The sequence below is a fragment of the Pavona decussata genome, unplaced genomic scaffold (genome assembly GCF_977016875.1).
Source record: "Pavona decussata unplaced genomic scaffold, jaPavDecu1.1 SCAFFOLD_141, whole genome shotgun sequence".
NCBI lineage: Eukaryota > Metazoa > Cnidaria > Anthozoa > Scleractinia > Agariciidae > Pavona > Pavona decussata.
In genome coordinates this window covers 1,084,294-1,102,932 of record NW_028145554.1, presented here as the reverse complement: position 1 = coordinate 1,102,932, position 18,639 = coordinate 1,084,294, and the positions used below count along the sequence as shown (strand labels likewise).

The following is an 18,639-nucleotide window of genomic DNA, read 5'->3' as shown; positions in this document are numbered from 1 at the left end:
TTAGGTGAAGTGAGGGAAGTAGAACTTCCCAAGTACCCGCCTCTGGCTTCGCCACAATTTCTTGAGTATTTGCAAAATAAAATCTCATTGGTACCTTTTAATTCATCAAGTTATGAGCAATTTCTCACATTATTTTTATCTAAAATTTGCTGTGTGAATTCTTTTGATATTGTTTGGAGTCTTTGGAGTGTTTAGCTTTTGAAAGGAAAAAGAAAAAGGAAATGTCTCCAACCTCTGGGGTTCGTGACCAACACACACAAAAAAAATTAAACAAAATAATAATAATAAAAGTAAAAACAATAATAATGGATGGTATTACTAGAATTTTCCTATAAGCAACAGCCGCTTTCTGCGTGGTTCCAGAAAATATCCTTACCCACCCCAAGGAAGGTCATAGAAATTCCAAGAGGGAGGAGGTCTCAGAGGACCAAATTTTTAAAGAAAGTATGAAGCTAATCTGGAATTTCTCGGAGGGTTCAATCCAAAAGAAGCTTCCGTGGGGGAGGTATGGATATTTTCTGGAACCACACAATTAGCAAAAATTATTACGGAGACTGGTTAATGTGCTACTTTTATTAGCATCAATAATAATTATTACCGTTGGGTTAACATCTGTACACATTCAATTTTTGGACATGCTGCTGAACTTTACAAATCAACGCCAATGTCATGAACATGGGCTGCTAGGCATTCATTCAATTACATGTTAATTAATGTCCTTTTAACCTTTTAACCCCTGACACTGATCAGCATCAAATTTCTCCTTGTGATATAAACTGATTCAACCCTGAGAGTTAAGCATATCATCACCCAAGGTGAATTCTCTTGATATTTTAATAACTTCTCACAGTACTTTTATAAGAAAAGTGTGGGGACAAGATAGGAGAATTTGCTCTTTGATATTAGGGATTAAAGGGATAACCATGAAAACAAAACCAATTTTGACAATGATTAGTTTACTCTTAAATGTGGTATGTTGACTTTGGACAGGGTCTCTTAAAGGGCCCTAGTCAGCCACCTTTGTTTTTGTTTATATGTGAGAGTTTGGCTATTATATTTTATTCGAAGCATGCCGAAATGAATGAAATCACTGTGAAACTACTAAAGATAATGAAACATACTTTCAGGAACACAACTTACAGTTCAGCAATTAGATTTTGTTTCACCATGCAATATCAATAATTTCAATGGCATCGAAAAATTAATGGCGGAGGCTGACTAGGGTCCTTTAAGGCTGATTTAGACGGTACAACTTTTGCTTACAACTGTCGCATGCGATTTCTAGAGTGCGTGCTGCTCGCGCCATGTAAAAAAATCACACAAAACTCTCGTCATTCAACATTGCCTATGCCTACGATTGTTGTACGACATTTTTTTATGACATGCACGACAGTCCTAAGTGAGTTGTAGGTTTGATTTACACGAAACAATTTGTGTCATAGGCCTGTCATAAGCTTGTCGCATACAACAAAGTCGTACCGTGTAAATCACCTTTTAAGGTTCCTCTTTAATGGAATTTTACACAAAAGTTATTTGCTCTGTGCCCATGACCATATACCCATTTTTCCAAACTCATGCACTTTCTGGAATGAAAATGTTGATGTTTTGCCCCCTGGTAGTCTTCTTCGCAGCTGCGTCTGGGCTCATCACGCAATGCACTGGGGGAAGGAGGGAGCGTATTGTGTGATAACCCCAAACGATGGCTGCAAAGGAAACTAGCACCTTGGGTATTACAAAAAAAACATTCATTGTATTTTGGGCTCAAAATATTTACAAGTCCTTTCCCACAGGATGTGAGGTCATGCAAATTTGTTATGCTTTCTGGGTCAACTTTATTTTGTTTGACTTCCAAAGCCACTTTCACTCATAAAGCTGGAGAGCCCCTTTCTGTGCAATACCACAACACTACCTCCACAACTACATTTCTCGCAGCCAGTGCGCTGTTCAACTTACATGAAGGAGAAGAGATTGCTCGCAGTCTAACAATTTGACGGAAAATTAGAGAACTGACAGCTGGTATTTTTTGAAACTGAGAGTTGTTTGTACAGTGTTGAGCTGACACACAAAATAGTTTTATGAATAATAATTATTCATAATTACGTATTTCAAATTAAAAATTTCATAAGTGTGTACAATAATATTACAAAGATGAAGACGAAAGTCCATTGTTTTGTATTTCACAGAGTAACAGTGATCCATATGTTTCTGCAATCCTTAGCCCCCTCCTTCTCTACAGCAGTCCATTCCAGGGTCCAGTGGTCTTGATTTTCCATATTACATTGTTTATATAAGTTGAGTTGAAAGTCAGAGCTCTTGGCGTTATTTGGCAACTGCATGCCTCATTAATAAACTATTAAGTTTCTCGAGTTTCTTTATATCCTGTTGTTGTTCTGTTCTGTATTTCAAACACTAAACAAAAAAGAAAAAACAAGAAAATAAATCCAAAGTCACGGATGACCCTAAATCTGTAACTAGACAGTTCTATACTATAACCAATAGACCGTTATCACTCGGCAGCCATGTTGAGCTTCAGGGAAAAAAGCTTTGTTTTCGCACGGCAAGGCCTTAGCCAGACACAAATTCAGTGCAAGGCTTGCCTTGCAAAAGCAAGCTTTTTATTCTCCTGAGACTCAACATGGCTGCTGAGTGATCAAGTATAAGGTACAGGAACACTAGTCAGTAATGGTTCTAGGAGAGAGGCCAAAGAGGCCTGTGCCTCCAGCTTATACTCACAGAAAATAAGGAATGGGGGGACAAAACCTTGTAAATTCTAACTGAAACATCATCCCTTCTCACACTTATAGACCCCGACCTCACAACATGTCCTGGATCTGGCACTGAGAGCAGTGAATTAACATACCCAGTGCCACGCTTAAAATTTAGCCCCTTTCTCTCTTCACCGGATCATTAACTATTTTGGCTTATGGCCTGTTTTCACTAGCGATATCATTAAGGTGTAAGTGTAAGCAGAAACATACAAGTGCTACATGAAATGAAAACATGTGAACAAAAGCATGTCTTGAACAGCAGCATGACCATTCAAGGAAATTTTTGCTTTGAGCTTACGCTTATGTCAGGCCTATTGTCGTGAGGACTTAAAGCGCTGTTAAACAAGGGTGGACCAATATTGATAGGCCACCAAAACATTTAATATCATTGATACCAAGGTTTCCTTTAACACTATAGATACTTGCTTGTATATATTGGCTGTTTTTATCCCTTTTGATACTGTTCATATGAGAACTCAATTGGTCATTTCAACTGTATTTGAACATTGTTTTAGTGCCAAAAAACCACTACTATATTCTTCCAATTGTGTATATGCTGTTGCACTGAGCTCGAAGGAAGAACAGTGGAACCCTTTCCTAAGCGGACAGCCACGGGAGGCAAAAATGATGTCCGTAACTGGAGCTGGCCGCTCACGAGAATGGTTCTCGTAAGCGGCCACTGGAGGTGCAAGGGATAGATGGCCGCTTATGGGAGCATGCCCAGCTAACAATACATTGGGAATACAAAAATATACCACTTTATTAAACCATTTTTTGTTTTATTGCCTTGCACAGTGCCGCGATACTGGTTAGGACTGTAAGTAATGCACTGTAAAATTATTGTGACGAACAGTGATGTGACGTCGATTGATTAAAATAAGATTCATGAAGGGGCTAATGGGATTTCCTTTCAGGTGTCTGTTTATGGAAGTTAAAAAACTAATAAATAGTCTTATTTGTAGCCCCGAAACTGTCCATGGGCCGCTTACGGGAATGTCTGCTTGCGGGAATGTAAGAATACAGAGTTTGTATGGGAGTTCAAATGGGTTTTGTAAAGGCGGTCATAAGTAGAGCTGTCCGCTTTTGAGAGTGTCTGTTAAGAGAGCTTCGACTGTATCATAAAATTAAAGCTGAAACACTGTTGCTAGAGCTGTGTGTTTTTTGTTAAATGTTTATGGACTACAGAGAGTGTCTTTGAAGTACAGGTTACAATAACATCACAGAGAAGTCTTGGATAATGTCACGTCACAATATTGTATACCTGGCAACTCTCACCCATTATCTCACGCCTGCGAACTAAAGACATTGATCTCACGCATCGGGGACAATTTCTCACGCCTGACTCACTTGTAAATCCGAGCGAGTTGTTCTTTAACACATGATTAATAACAAAAACAGTTTCCCCCAAAAAGGCACTTAATGTTGATTTGTGTCCTAACTGTATCAGAACACGCTAAAATTTGTTCGAATCGGAAGTGTTCAAAGGTCGTCAGAAGGTCTTCGACATTTTTGGCAATGTTCAGAAGTCTACGAAAAATTTTCGGAAATCTTAGGACGTTTTTGGAAATCCCGGTCATGACGAGAAAATCTCAGGCATTTGACTCAGAAAAAGTCAGCAGGTGTAATATTGGTATTGAAAAAAATGCCAAATATAAATAAAATCCTACTTATATCGGATCATTTTGAAAAAGCTGGAATTGGTCCACCCTTATTGTTATAATTCCGCTTTATATAAATTATACCTTTGCCTCAATATGTCACTGGGTAAAACAAGCAATACTTTTTTTTTTTGGCTGGCCAGGCTTTCTGTGTAAATTATATAAAGTACAGTAAGTTGGGTAAGAAACGACCGGATATCCGTTGTCGCTAAATTTTGAAATTTATCAAACTTACCACTTGGTCATCCGTTCCTTTAAGTACAAGCTTTCCATCGCAATGACGATACTTTATAACGAAGCGAAACTAGAACAAATAAAGAAAAAATGGTTGTAACACGTCAGCATTTTGTTGAGCCCAAAGCACGTGTGGTCAAAATATAAATGTAAAGGTTATAGTCTCCCCAAATGAGGATTAATTCTTACCCGGTTCGGTTCAGCAACACATAACTGTTCAACTGCGGCAGCAAACTCATCCCAGGAGTCAAAATACACCATGTTTCTCGCTACGTTGCACGGGTTATGTTACACTCAGGTAAAAATCGCCATGTTGGAAAATTATTGCCTTTATGCTCAGTAAACTACCTTGTATATGATACAGTGAAATATCGCAATGGACAAAAATATGAGCCTATGGTATCAGCCTCAGCGGCATGCTTAGTGGGTCATGTATTTTGCAAATACTGTCCTCCTATAGCAACTTTCGAAGTTGCCGAGTTTCACTCCACTTTTAAAGAAAAAAAAATGATTTTTTTAAACTGAATGACAAATTTTTAGCTCTTTTCTCTGTGGTTTTACAAACTGTTCTTTTATTTTCTGTGTAATGACGTTTTTCCAAGATGCCGATGTTCTGCAACGCCTTCTGGGTAATATGTTTTCAACAGTCATGTGCCACGCATGTGATAAAAATTTGCTACAAAAATAAACGAAAATGGCGTGATAGGACAGGACAAAACAGAACAAAACTAAAATGGCCAGTTGTATGAGAGGGTGTTGGGGTATTTTTAGCGAAGAACTGCGAAAGTTACGACGGCCGGCGAATTTCAGAGGAAGGTAAACGTCACTCTTACTAGCTTTGTTTTGTAAAGTCATCTTGGAGTACCAATTTTAATGACATGCCATTTCTTAATGTAACCCAGAACTTACAGACGAGCGAGATACAGCGAAAAGGAACTAAGCATCGAGGTAAGAAACTACTTGTCTATGAAAATCACTAAGACATGTGAATAAAGCCTGATAAATTAAAGGTCGTAAATTAAATTGAACACGAAAATGTCAGATACATGTCAGCTTTAGCGGACTACATCAATGCAAGCGTAAATTAAAGAACAATAATTGTCAATTGTGTGTTTGAACTAAGCTTATATTGAAACACACATTGCTTTTCTTTCCTTATGCTTATGCTTGTACTTATGTCACACTGGTTCCTTCTAGTGAAATAAGCACAAGCAGAAAGTGATAAATGCATGTGTTTGTAACCTTCAATCCAAACCACTTCCTTATGCTGGAAATCTGCATAAGGTGGAACTGGGTAAAGAGCCAGGCTGCATTTTATGTAGGTTATACCGAAGTGTCCAAGTCACTCACTGTACCGGTGCATGATCGTGGTCTTTTGCTTAAAGCGGCATTGAGACATCTAGGTAACGCCTGGCTTTAGATTACCTCTCAGGTTTAATGGCGTGACGAAAAATTAAGTAGACTTTTGAAAACTTTCATCGTTCAAAGGAACTGGTAACTTGTAAAAAATATTCAGGATTTTTCTCCTGGTCTAGGAATTTAAGGATGGTGCCTACTAGTAAAAAAAGTATTTTTGCATGGTTTATGACTATGTGGACAAAGCAGATCTAATCCAAAAAGAAAATTGGGGGTAATCACAATTATTTGAAGGTAATAAAGCAACAATTATTCTAAAAAACAGTAAAATACAAAGCAGTGTATGCAGGCGTTTTATTTCCTAATTGAGGCTTTATTATCTCTGAAAAATGTATGGTTATCCCCAATTTTCTTTTGGGATACCTAGAGCACTCGCTAAGTTCTGCTTTCTCTGCATAGTTTTAAACCGTGCAAAAATATCCCTTTATTAAAAGGGGACCATCCATAGGAAACTTGAGTATCGGGAGATGCGCAGAATGTATTTGCAGTAGGAAAAGTAAGCACCGTCCGAAGGGTACAGGTGGTCGGCATACAGTAACATATTCCTGGTATAGGTGCTTTGGTGGCCACTTGGTGTGGAAGTCTGAAACTCTTGGCGTATCTTCGGCATGCAACATATACGGAATGCACCCTGGGTGAGGTGTCTCATTTTCAGTTCCAAAACTTCCAAACTGGCAATCTCATTGTGAGATAATTACATAAAATTACACAAATATAAAAATAAAAATTTCATGAAATTATGGTGCTCAAAGTAGTGAGCACTTGACCTTAGCAGTGGTTCAGTAGTCCAGAACTGATAAAAGTTAATTGGATTTGTGCTACTAAAATAATAGTTGAGGTTTATCAGTCACAGGGCTTTCCCCATAAGGAGAGGTTTTGGAGAGATAAGTAAAGAAAAAAATTATTATACAGATCCTATTGATTACAAAGAGGAATCATAAAGAGAGAAAGAAAGTTACTGTGTTTTATTGCATTTTACAACAATATCCATCATTATTATTCAAACATGACCCTGGGCTTCGCTGCCAGGTGTTTATCGAAAAAGTAAAGGTCAAGCACTGTCAAAGCCAACAAAATGGAACTAATAGAAATTTTGTGCAAAATTATTGGTTGGAATTGGGCTGGTTGGAAATGAAAAAGTTCTGGCTAGCTCTAGTGAGTGACCATAGACCTTTTTTCATAAATGGCGCCCGATTTATTGTTCTTTTCAATTTATGTTAATTAGCCCTACTAACCTCATTTTTAGAGTAAAAATTGTATTGAATTTTGCCCATGCTAACATGGCTAGTAAACAAAAGATTGTTTATCAGCCGCCATTTATGAAAAAGGTGTATGTCAGAAAACATAAGAGCATTGCTAAAATTGGGCATGATGCAAGGTTATAAGCGTGCAATGTTGGTCTTGTGATTTTATATATTCGGCTGTGTTCAATATGCAATCTTACTCTGGTTCAGACTTAATATAGCTTGTGCCCAGTAAGCATGAGTTCCTCTGAAATAAGCATAACCACAAGCATAAGAAAATAATTTAATATCTTCTTGTCTTATGCTTGTGCTTATATAAGTAGCCCACAAGTGTGAACCTGGCTTGAGAACTACATGTAACAAGTGACTAGTGTTACATGTATATTTTGGAAATTGTTTTTCCCATGAACCTAGTTATATTTATGGCAGGCTAGCTCCCTCAAGTCTCCTGTAGCTCATTAGACTAAGAGCAACCAAACTAGTAATCGCAAGGTCTTAGGTTTGACCCCTGATAGGAGCACCTAGATTTCCTTTTTTTCGAGTATGCCTGTGTCACTCACTGAATAAATACATCATTATCAAACAGTTGCTTGGTTTTTTGTTGTCGGAAGAAGATGCTGTTGGGTTCACCAAATGCTGACCCCACAGAACTAATTCAGGTTGTTTTTGTTTCCTTTCAGTTTGAAAACCTTATAGATGAGGTAAATGTTGTTTATTTTTGTTTTGAATAAATAATTTAATATCATTAGTTCAAGACTTTTTTCACAAAGTGACCTTTCATGGATTTTACTAAACCCATGAAAAAGAAATTAAACAGTTAGTCATTGTTTGAGGCTAGTTTCATTTTGTTTGCCTTTGATTAGCTAATTAATTTGATTAATTAGTAACAAACATTTCACATTTGTTCATGGGTTTTGTAAACCACCTCAAAGCATACTGACACCAAAATTATGGTGACATCTACAGATTATGGGAAGGTGTTGGTAATTAGTTAGCGTGCACGATTGGTATGAAGTCATGATTAATAATCCTGATGATAGCTGTCAGAGCTAAAAGTTTGATGTCGAAGTAAATTGTTGCAGTTCAAATACTGAGTATCAATATTGTGAAATTGTCATAAACGGACCAAAAGACTGCATGACGCATACAAATTTAATGGTGAAGGGTTCACTAGATGTATTTTTTCTACAAAAGCATTTTTTTTTTAATCAATTGATATGAAATAATCACTTACTGACACCTCTTTTTTACCTGTCCAATCCTTTTTTATGCAACTGTAGCCAATCTTTACCTATACCCCACCTGCAATTATAATAATATTATTTTACTAATAGGAAATGATAAGATTTTTTCCTCACTAAATATTTATTGTGACATGGCCTATAAGTGGTTTTTATTTATGGGAAGTATTAATATTTATCTATGTCACCAACTTTAAGAGTATTAAATGAAATATAATTGAAATATTCTCTTGTATTTTCAGGAAGACTTCAATCCTCGTCCCAAGTATGTTCACTTGATATTTTGATTTTATTACTAAGTTCTTAAAGATATCACCTTCCCTCCCCCCCCCCCCCCCACCTCAATCAGTGAACAGTGGAAAATAATAACTGCAAAAAAAGGCATTGCAATTATTGCAAATATGCCTTTTTTGCAGTTCTTTTTTAAAAGTTATTTAAACTGAACTCCAAAACTTCAGGAGGGCTAGTAAGACCAGTATCTTGAGGAAGTGAGGGTTTTTTTGTCTGTTAGAGCATTCTTCCATATACCCGCACTGGATGTGACCCCACCGATTCCAATTGATTGGTACCAATTTCTATCCATTTTAAAATCTTTGCCTGGCCTGTGTTAATTTTTTTGTGGGGATAGGGGAGGAAGAATGACTAACAACAGAGCAAAACAATTAACCCATAGAGGCAGACTAGGAATTTCAATAATAAAGGTCATCCTATTAATCTGTCAGTCCAAAGTTTTTATTCTTCCACGTTCATATTTATTTATCACTTTTGTTTTTGTTTCATAGTAACAAATGGAAGTGGTCCGTGTTAAATTTTTGGTGTACATTTATAAGGTTCCGTTGATAATTTTTTATAATATTTCTTATTACAGACGGATTTTAACTGAAACTGAAACTCAACTGATCACACAAAAGAGATTCCATGAACTTGTTGAACAACAGAAGAAATTAGATGCTGAAATTGATGCGCAGTTATCACAGCAAGAGGATGATTTACGACTCGAAGAAGAGGTATTTCACGGTGATTCATACAGTCTAGATAGTATCAAAGAAAATAATGAACTTAAGCACAAGAATTGTGTGAGCCATAGATGGCAAACAGAGGCTAAACGTTCCCTTTTTGATACTTTCTCGCAACCTTGCATCTCTAATGGGTAATTCACAGAACACCAAAATGAGTTATTCTGTCCTTACCAATCTCATACTGAAAGTCCTGACGCTCTTTGCCCAGCGGTTAGTTTCCAGGGACAAGTTGCATAAAAGTTAACGGCGGGCGTAACTGCTATCGTCAGATGTTAAAAAACTGAATGTGACTGGGCTGAAGGTCTGGCGTTAGCAGTTACGCCCGACGTTAAATTTTATGCAACTCACCCCAGGACATTTTAAGTCTTTTGATTGGCTAACCTGTAATGGCTCTGTATAGTTTGGGCACAGAAATCGGCTGTTAATGCAGCAATTATTGCCTTTGACCTGATTAATTTTTATTTATTTATCGTTATAGATAGATGTTATTTTTTAATTTAATTAGTAGCTATTGATGATGTCAGCTTTTTTTTTACATTGTCAAACACTTTTATCATGAGCCTGTGGCTCGTAGGACTGGGAGACCACCCCCTGTGTATTTGACATTAAATAAATTATCCTAATCCTTATCCTATCCTTATACAAATTATGCACAGGCTCTGAATAATGTGTAATTATAAATAAATGTACTGTAGGGCTTTCTTGCTTTGAACAGCAAAGTCAAATAATATCTAGACAATCTTCCATTTTCCCTGTTTGGTGTCCTCTCTTTCTGTGGACAGATTGCTAGCGCTTGAGAGCTGTCTGCTGACACCAAGTGTCTCTTGTGAAATTTTGGATGATTAGCATATTCATAATTTACCATTTCCAGTCTATTTGTCACGAAATTCTATGCTCCTTATTCTGTATGCCACTCAGTGAAACATGCAGTTTGTCTTTTAACCCTTTAACCCCTAATATCAAAGAACAAATTCTCCTACATGTATCTCCTATAAAAGTAGTGGGGAGAAGTTACATGAAAAACATGAAGAAAATTCAGCTTGAGTGATCATATTCTTAATTCTCATGACCTCAGCAGTTGAATAAGTGTTGATGCTACAAGGAGAAAATTCATGCTGATCACTGTTTGGGTTAAAATGGTTAAAGTTAGTGTCAGTTTTACATTTCAAACTGTGTGCTAAACAATTCGCAATGTTCTGTTGTTGAAGGCTTACTTTGAAGCCAAGAGAGAAGCTGCAAGGGTAGCAAAGCAATCCAGACAGATGGAGGTATTGTAGAAATATTTTTTATTAGCACTGTTTATTAAACAGAAAGGTACACCATGAAAGGTTGGTTGTGGACGCATAGAGTCATGTTCTCTACCATGCTGTGATCTGAGATATAATATAATGATTATGTTAACTGCAGAACTCTTAAATAATTAATGTTCTGGGTTCATAACTTTTTGTCAAGAAATCAAACCTATGACCAATGAACACTGAATTGAAATAATGGAACAATTAACGGAAATAGCCTAGCGGAAAACGGAAATAGCCTAGCCAAGGGAAATGAACACTCTTGAAACCCCGGGGGGGGGGGGGGTACTTCCTTATAAGAGGCTAATGGGGATGTGCTGCTGGATGGGGTTGCATTTTCACGACTGGATTGACTAGAATGGGGTTGCATTTTCAATAGAGTTACTAGAATGGGGTCGCACATTTTCGGATTTTTGGGGTTAGAAAATTCTATTAAGTAGAGATTCAAAATGGTCTCGGTTAAAAAGTTCAGAAAGTTGTTGTTTATTAAATGTAACAATCACCTCGCATTACATTCCGTTCTTGAAAGTAGATGCATGAACAGCAAGTGACTTAGTTGGGATCGCGAAAATTACATTTTCCCAAAAAGTGACTAAGATGGGGTCTATAAATGGCCACAAAATAGACCATAATGGGGCAGGGACTCTGAGAAGCCAGCGGCACATACCCAGCAAAACTGAACCCAAGTACCCCCCCCCCCCCCCGGGGGGTCTTGAAACCGCACAGAGATTTGTTTATTTTGACTATTTTAGATGTTTGTTTGATCTTACCGTACCAGGCGTGGTTTTGTGGTATAAGAGAATTGACACATTAGTTTTACAGACCAGAACCTTGATTTGTAGTCTTGAGCATGAAGAGCGTTTATTGAGACAACCGACTAGTTTTGAGATTTACAGCCTTTAGAACATCAAGCCTTGTTACATAAGAGGATTCAGCCAATAAATTCTTTACACTTTTAAACCAGTCAGAAATTCTTTTCTTGTTGTGTCTAAGATCTGCATCACCATGGCCTGGGACAAAGGGAAACAAATTAAAATGCCAAATTTTAAGTTGTAATTCCAACAGGAGCTCAATTATTTCAAGCATAATTTCCACATTCGGTTCGCTGCCATTACTCAATTCAAAATTGTCCATAAACCAGACAGAGAGTTGGGACGAGTAGAACGTGATTATCCCTTCACTACAGGAAGGAGTCACCCCCATTATCTTCAAAACTACCACTTGCGTTAGAACTCAAATCAGAGCCATATTCGGAAGAGGAAGAACTTTACTTTTATAGTTTGGCAATACAAAGAACAAGTATTGACAGGAAAACCCTTGAGCATTTTGACTGCTTTTTCTCGCGTTTGGATTCAGCCAAGATGATGAGATGGCGCTTAGAGACGCAAGACGCTGCACTAAATTTGCCGGCCAAAGTAGTTGCTGTTTGGGTACTTTTACATACTTTCAGGCAGCCTTTTTAAGGGTTGGTCTGAATTATACTTTTCGTGCAGTTTAACTTCTAAAAATTACCTTGATGCCCAAAAACCTTGTTACAAAAATCTTCGACCTTCGTCGCAAGAGCACTTTAAATTCATTGATCGGCTGATATTTATCCCTTGGTAACTGTTTATTAGGAAAGTAAAGTAGCAAAAAAGAAGGAAAAGAGAACTCGCAGAGGTTTTCTGGATGACTCATCACTGTCGTCATGGCTGTCTGATGATGGTATCAGTGTAGACAGGTATGTCTCGCCCATATCCTTCATTTCTTTGATTTGTTAGTTTTGAATTGCATTTGTTATCAAAAAAGGAACATTGTCTTGACATACAGTAATTATATGAAAACCAAGTTTGTATTTACTGTGTGAACTTGTTCTTGAACTTGACCAAGGGGGTTGTAAACTCAAGTTAACCTCTTTTCGGTTACATTCCCTTTGCACTAATTCATACAGTACACCTTATAATTATTATAGGAAATTAACGCTTGTTTTAATTAAGGCATTCGGAATTAACGCGAATTGAAGGAAAAATTACTATCCAGTAAAGGAGATTAGTGCTAAAGAGGTGCTAAAAATTCAAAATGAGGGAAATTAAAGCGAGCTTATACAAACGGAAACAGTATTTGTGCAGACAACGGGAACAAATTTATTTTAACACTAAGGCCCAGTTCAGACCCCGAACTTTTCATGAACCGAACTTAACTCAAATTAAGGTCGGCCCAAATCACGAAAATCCTACCTTTTGTTTCAGACGCCGAACTTAATTTACTTGAAGCAAAACATCCTCTCTACGAGAGACTATATCTGAAATACGTTAGAATAATTTATGCATTAGGTTCGTCCCATGAAAAGTTCAATGTCTGAATCAAAATAGATAGCATGGCTTCTTTGGTCATACTATTGACTTCATGGCCATGCTATTAACAAGCCAGCTGGTTTGCATCCTAGCTTTTTCAAGAACGTTACTGGACAACATTGTACAGTCGGGGGAACAAGTAAGCTTGGATTTGACCAGTGGGTTGCACAGCTGAAAAAACAGGCTGTGTGCAACTGTCTGATTGGCTTACGTGAACCCGACTTTCTCCATTGAACCAAAATAACCCAAAAGTCGGAGGTTCCCCCCCCCCCCCCCTACCGACTGTGTAATGCTAGAAATTCAGGTGTGTCCGATCTGCACCCATGGGGGTTAGGTTGGAGAGACAGCGGACAAGTACATATTAAGTTATGTTCTATTATTGTATCATATTTTCTAACTGTCGCATCTTTTGTTTGTCATTACATTACTTGTTATTTTTGTTATTTAACAAACTCTGTAACGCGCAATATTCAACGGAAGGTGTCTGATGAAACTGCCGAAACATGTCTTTCAAAGTTAAAAAAAAAGGGTTGAACTTTTCATCAAACTGCTTCTCAGACCACAAGTCAAACTATTGTTACAGTTACGATCCTCTGTCCACAATGAAGCACATAATTACGCACTGTGTAATTGTAGTTAATAGTGATAAAACGTTTAATCTAGTTTTAATTACTACCTTGTTTTGTTTACATGTAGTACTGAACTGGATGTTGAGGACTTTGATGCATTTCTGGAGAAAGTGAAAGCAAGATCTCTTGGAAACAGCCCCTTTGCTTGTACGTTTAGCCTTGTTCATTTTCATTCGCTGATGTACTGTAGTTTCCACTAGTCAAGAGTGGTTTTCAGTGGAGTGTCGTAAAACCAAAGCCATTGAAGTAATTGCTCTGGCCAATCATAACAGCCGTAAACAGCGCAACGAACCAATCAGAACACGAAGCAAATACATGTAACCGGTTATAACCGGAGCCAAGCGCGGGAAAACATGTGCGAGTAACTCACGATTAGTTTTGGTTTTGTTTCTCATTGGTTGAGAAAGTGGCGCAAGTTTTGCTGGCGAATCACAAAAAAGAACAAACAAAGCAAACGCTACATTACTTTCGACACTCTAATTGAAAACCACTCTGACGATATACTATATTGATGCCATGACTTGATATGCTGATTAGCATAACCACCCTCTTATCCGCAAGTTTCACAAAAATATATCTTGAGACTTCCATGAAAGTAGTCTCTTGCTTCGATTTGAACTTAGCGTCTCATTTATCAAGGGCTACGTTTTATTTACATAATATCTTTAGTGTTGTCTCTCTGCTCAAAGTTTGGTGAAAAAATTCGCTTGACGATCTGACGCGTTCAAGGAAATTGCCCATATAATACAGTCGAGCACGCGTTCATATTATAGAACACGTCAAGTAGATACTGATCAGTACACACTGGGAGAGGTTACAAGTGGCTAGATGATCGAATGTTCTTCTCAATGAATTATTACGTAGTAACAAAACAAAGTTGTAATACAAGGAACAGCATCCCAGTTATGTACGCAGCTGACAGTTTGATAGGTATATGTTATGCATTTTATTCCGATGTTATATTTTGCAGCTCCCACCTCAACTGTACCAAATGGCCATGCACCTTGGGAAGATGCGCTGGCACAGGGTATGGAGGCCACGAAGATAGCAGGGAAGTCACTTGATGCACTCCAAGGATTTTCAACGTCTGTTGATCTCATAGCTGTGACCGAGAGATAGTAGTTAGTTTAGTATCAAGAAGTTTTAGATTTGACTACGCGAACAAGATTGGGTACTACTGTACGAGTTTTCAAATCTAATTCGTGTTCTTTAGATAATAGGGAACTTAAGCAACGACGACGGCAACGGCAACGGCAACGAAAACGTCATCTGAAAATATATGTTTATTTCATTTGTGCTACTTCGCGACTATTTCAACTCGCTCAACTTTTACAAGAATGGCGAACTATCCAGGAACGCAAAAAAAAAAAAAAAAAATCACCGTCGTGCGTTCACGTTCCCCATAAAACCTTAAATGTGGTCATTTCTCGTTGTTGTTTTGCAGAGGACGGCAAGGAAATGTACCAAAATGTAAAACGCACCTTTAGAGCGATTGTTTTTGCTCATTAAACCTGTTGTTTTGCGACGTTGTCGTTGCCGTCGCCGTGGGCGTTGCTTAAGCTCCCTAATTTTGTCATGTACACTAATCTTATTTCTGGTGCCCGCTTTTTTGCTCGGTAAGCAGATAGACAATTTATTCAAAAAATTACCTCGCAGCCTAAAGGCTGAATTATGTAATTATTTACAAACACAAGTATTACAAATTAAGCCTAATTACAGCAACATGATACAAAGGATCAAAATAATAGAGAAATGTTAAAATGTCATATCAAAGATACCTGTATTACACTAAGACTAAAAACTAGAAACCGCGACCCAGACAATGTTTAGCTAAATTTCAAGTTCACTTTCAAGCAACAGGGAAGAATAAGGCTATGTCTGTACCATGCTGGATAGCATTTTATGCCGTTGTCAGTGAAAAATACTCCGGCCTGGTGTGAACAGAAGTGGCCCAAAACTGCAGCCATCTTTCCACTAGAATCCAATCCTCGCTCCTAGTTGTTGACTTCTGTTTCGGTTCGCTCCTCTGTTCACACTACTCAAGAAAGAGTCCGAAGTAGCGCAGCATCGCTCGGCAAAAAAATCGATCCGTCGGCGTTTTTTGTGTAAAGGAAAGCCCTATCCGATATGTTTTTGGTGCCGGGACAAGAGCTATCCGGTATAGTGTACACAAAACGTGAGATTTCTAGCGACGTTACTAGTCTAAAATTTGAAAGTCGCAGTCGTACACAATCGTGTACTCGTAGTCAAATCTAAAGACTTGGTTGATAACCAGATTTGCTGACTTGACGGCTGTTCTTTTCAGTCGCAGTTTGCGTTTTCTAATACAGTGGAAGACCGGTCATACCAACACTGTCAGAGTATTATTTGGTGGTGTTAACAGGTTGGTTTAATCAAGGTCTCTAAGGCAAGAAAATAACTAGGGCCGATTCCATTTTATCGAGAAATGCAAATTGTTACAGCCATGTGCGTACGTACCAGAGGATAAGACTACCTTGCATGTTTGTCTTGTAACAGTACTGATATTGGTAATTCCAACGGCGGTGAAGCGGGGCAGGTCGAATATGAAACAAAATCAGTTTGGTAAGTGTAAAACAAAAGTCTGTAATTCAGAAGTCACTTAAGTTGGATATGCACCCTGGACTCTGCCAACAGGGAAGAATTGATTAATTTAAACCAGTAGTTATTAATAGAAATAGAGGTTTTGAACTCCCGATGATATTTTTGAAAAGTTGCGATTCTTCCTGCCAGGAAAGCGCGACACTGGACTTTTGATAGAGTGGTTGAATGGCGGAAAGTGAAAAAAAAATTAAAGCAACAAAAACTACAAAAGAGAAAAGATTTCAGGAATGGAATGTGTTTGCCGGGTTTCCTTTATTTTATAATGTACAAAAGTAAGAGTTTCCAAAGAATAATAGTAAAAACGTGGTTAACATTGACTAGTATCTTTACCGGTCACATCGGAGCTGTTTGTCAGTTTATTGAATGGATTTTACTACAATAGTAATAGTTATATTTAGCAATTTCAAAGTAAAACCAATAGGTTAATTCAGATTACCTAAAGGTAAAGTGTGAGTTTTGCATCATACACACCCATACACCAGGAGTAGTACATACATGGCAGAAATTACACTCGATTGCAAAAACGTTGACACCTAAAAAGCATAAACCCTTAAGCCGTGAACGATGAGACCCAATGGCTTTATGGGTATAAGTGTGAGCACACTAAATTTATTTGCATAATATTCTATTCTCGTGCGACGGTTGGTGACCAAACTTAGTTGCTGAATGATGGAAACTGTGCAAGCTTTCCTGAAAGTGTCCAAATTGGCCAACAAGGGCCAATTTGAGTGATATACAATTCGCGATTTGCCTAAGTTCAAAACAGGCAATGAACTTAAGCAATATATTTGGTAGAAAATTATTCGGAAGAATTAAGTCAGCACTGTATTTTTTGTTATAAAGAATGAGAATGGTAAATTATTGATTATGGAAATGAGGTTATTGTTTAAACACTACCCACAAATCCATTGGGTCTCATCGTTCACGGTTTATGCTTTTTAGGTGTCAACGTTTTTGCAATCGAGTGTACAGCTATTTCAGTTAACGTTGTCGGTTCAAAGCATAAAGCTAAAAGACAAGACCGAAAGTTTACGTGGGATTTTTATGAATAAATTAATCAAAATCAGTCATGCCTGGAGAAAACAATAGGTTGTAATTAGCAGTACAATGACCTGCACGTGCAGGAATGATTTTGATGAAATTATTCATAAAAAATAACCCCACAAAACATTGCGGTCTTGTCTTTTAGCTTGATTTTAATCCGACAACGTTAATTGAAATAGCTGTATACATAGTAGAGAGATTTAGAACCACGTTAACGGCAAACGTGAGATTCGCGTTTATGTTTTCTTGAATAAATAAGTACATTGATGAGAATAGTGCAAAATAATTCTGGCCATTGATGCCAACGGAAAACCACTCAATTTTACTGAAACTGAAGACAGCGAGCGGCAAATGAAGGATAAACATGGTCACGTGGTCATTTCTACTGTCTGCCGTAAATGTAATTCTGAATCTCTCTATTGAATGGACAAGAAATTTGTTTAAACGATAAAGAGTAGTTCGTCGTGTAAGTGTTAAAAAAACATACGTCTATATTTAAAGACTGCTATTTACTTCCATTAAAAATAAGTGATCTTGAGTCAATTTAGAATCCCCTCTTCATATTATCCGTATCGCGAAGTGATGACATCATGACGGGGTAATAAGGTCATGATTGCTAAATGGCGTCTTGGATTTCTGGATTTTCCTAAAACTTCAGGAAAGCGCCGAAATTGAACGAAAAGTAATCAAAACCAATAAAGGAACACTAATTTAAGCTAAAAACATAAAAGTTACGGGAGGAAAAGTGATTTTTCATCATTTTAAAAAGGGATTTTCTTTTTTCCAAAAAAAAGTGCCTGTTAAAAATTGGTTGCCATGGTAACATCAAAGTCAATCAACACTAACCGACCACATCACATTTTTCCCCGATAAGTTTCCGAAAAAGTGCTGAGCGTTTGCTCAAATATTAAATAGGTTATTCTGGAGACACAATAAATCCCTCCCCATCCCCCTCCGGTCTAGATAGGGTAAAAGGAAGGGTACACATTGCACAATAGGGAGTTTAAGAAACAAGGACGGCAACGGTAACGAGAACGCCACAAAACAATGGGCTTAATGAGTGAAAACAATCGCTTTGCACGTGCGTTTTACATTTTGGTACATTTCTTTGCCGTCCTCTGCAAAACAACAACGTG

General features: G+C 37.7%; 2 protein-coding genes across 3 annotated transcripts; one reads left to right on the top strand and one right to left on the bottom strand.

Moving 5' to 3' along the window:
• Positions 1-1,235: 1,235 nt before the first annotated feature.
• LOC146466754 (signal recognition particle 9 kDa protein-like) lies at positions 1,236-5,009 on the bottom strand. The gene is made up of 3 exons (XM_085126846.1): positions 4,850-5,009; positions 4,662-4,730; positions 1,236-2,409 (listed from the first exon to the last, which is right to left on the bottom strand). The coding sequence occupies exons 1-3, from the start codon at positions 4,919-4,921 to the stop codon at positions 2,320-2,322; spliced, it is 231 nt and encodes a 76-aa protein (XP_084982972.1). The 5' UTR covers positions 4,922-5,009; the 3' UTR covers positions 1,236-2,319.
• Positions 5,010-5,287: 278 nt separating this feature from the next.
• Positions 5,288-18,046, top strand: LOC146466753 (uncharacterized). Of its 2 annotated transcripts, XR_014867934.1 has the most exons (10): positions 5,288-5,476; positions 5,563-5,608; positions 8,001-8,021; positions 8,804-8,826; positions 9,430-9,568; positions 10,789-10,848; positions 12,492-12,595; positions 13,905-13,984; positions 14,808-17,423; positions 17,683-18,046. XR_014867934.1 is itself a non-coding variant. In XM_085126917.1 (9 exons), the coding sequence occupies exons 1-9, from the start codon at positions 5,394-5,396 to the stop codon at positions 14,954-14,956; spliced, it is 705 nt and encodes a 234-aa protein (XP_084983043.1). In that variant the 5' UTR covers positions 5,288-5,393; the 3' UTR covers positions 14,957-18,046. The 2 variants fall into 2 exon arrangements, 1 of the variants encoding a protein (XP_084983043.1); XM_085126917.1 differs by having other exon boundaries at positions 14,808-18,046.
• Positions 18,047-18,639: the final 593 nt, after the last annotated feature.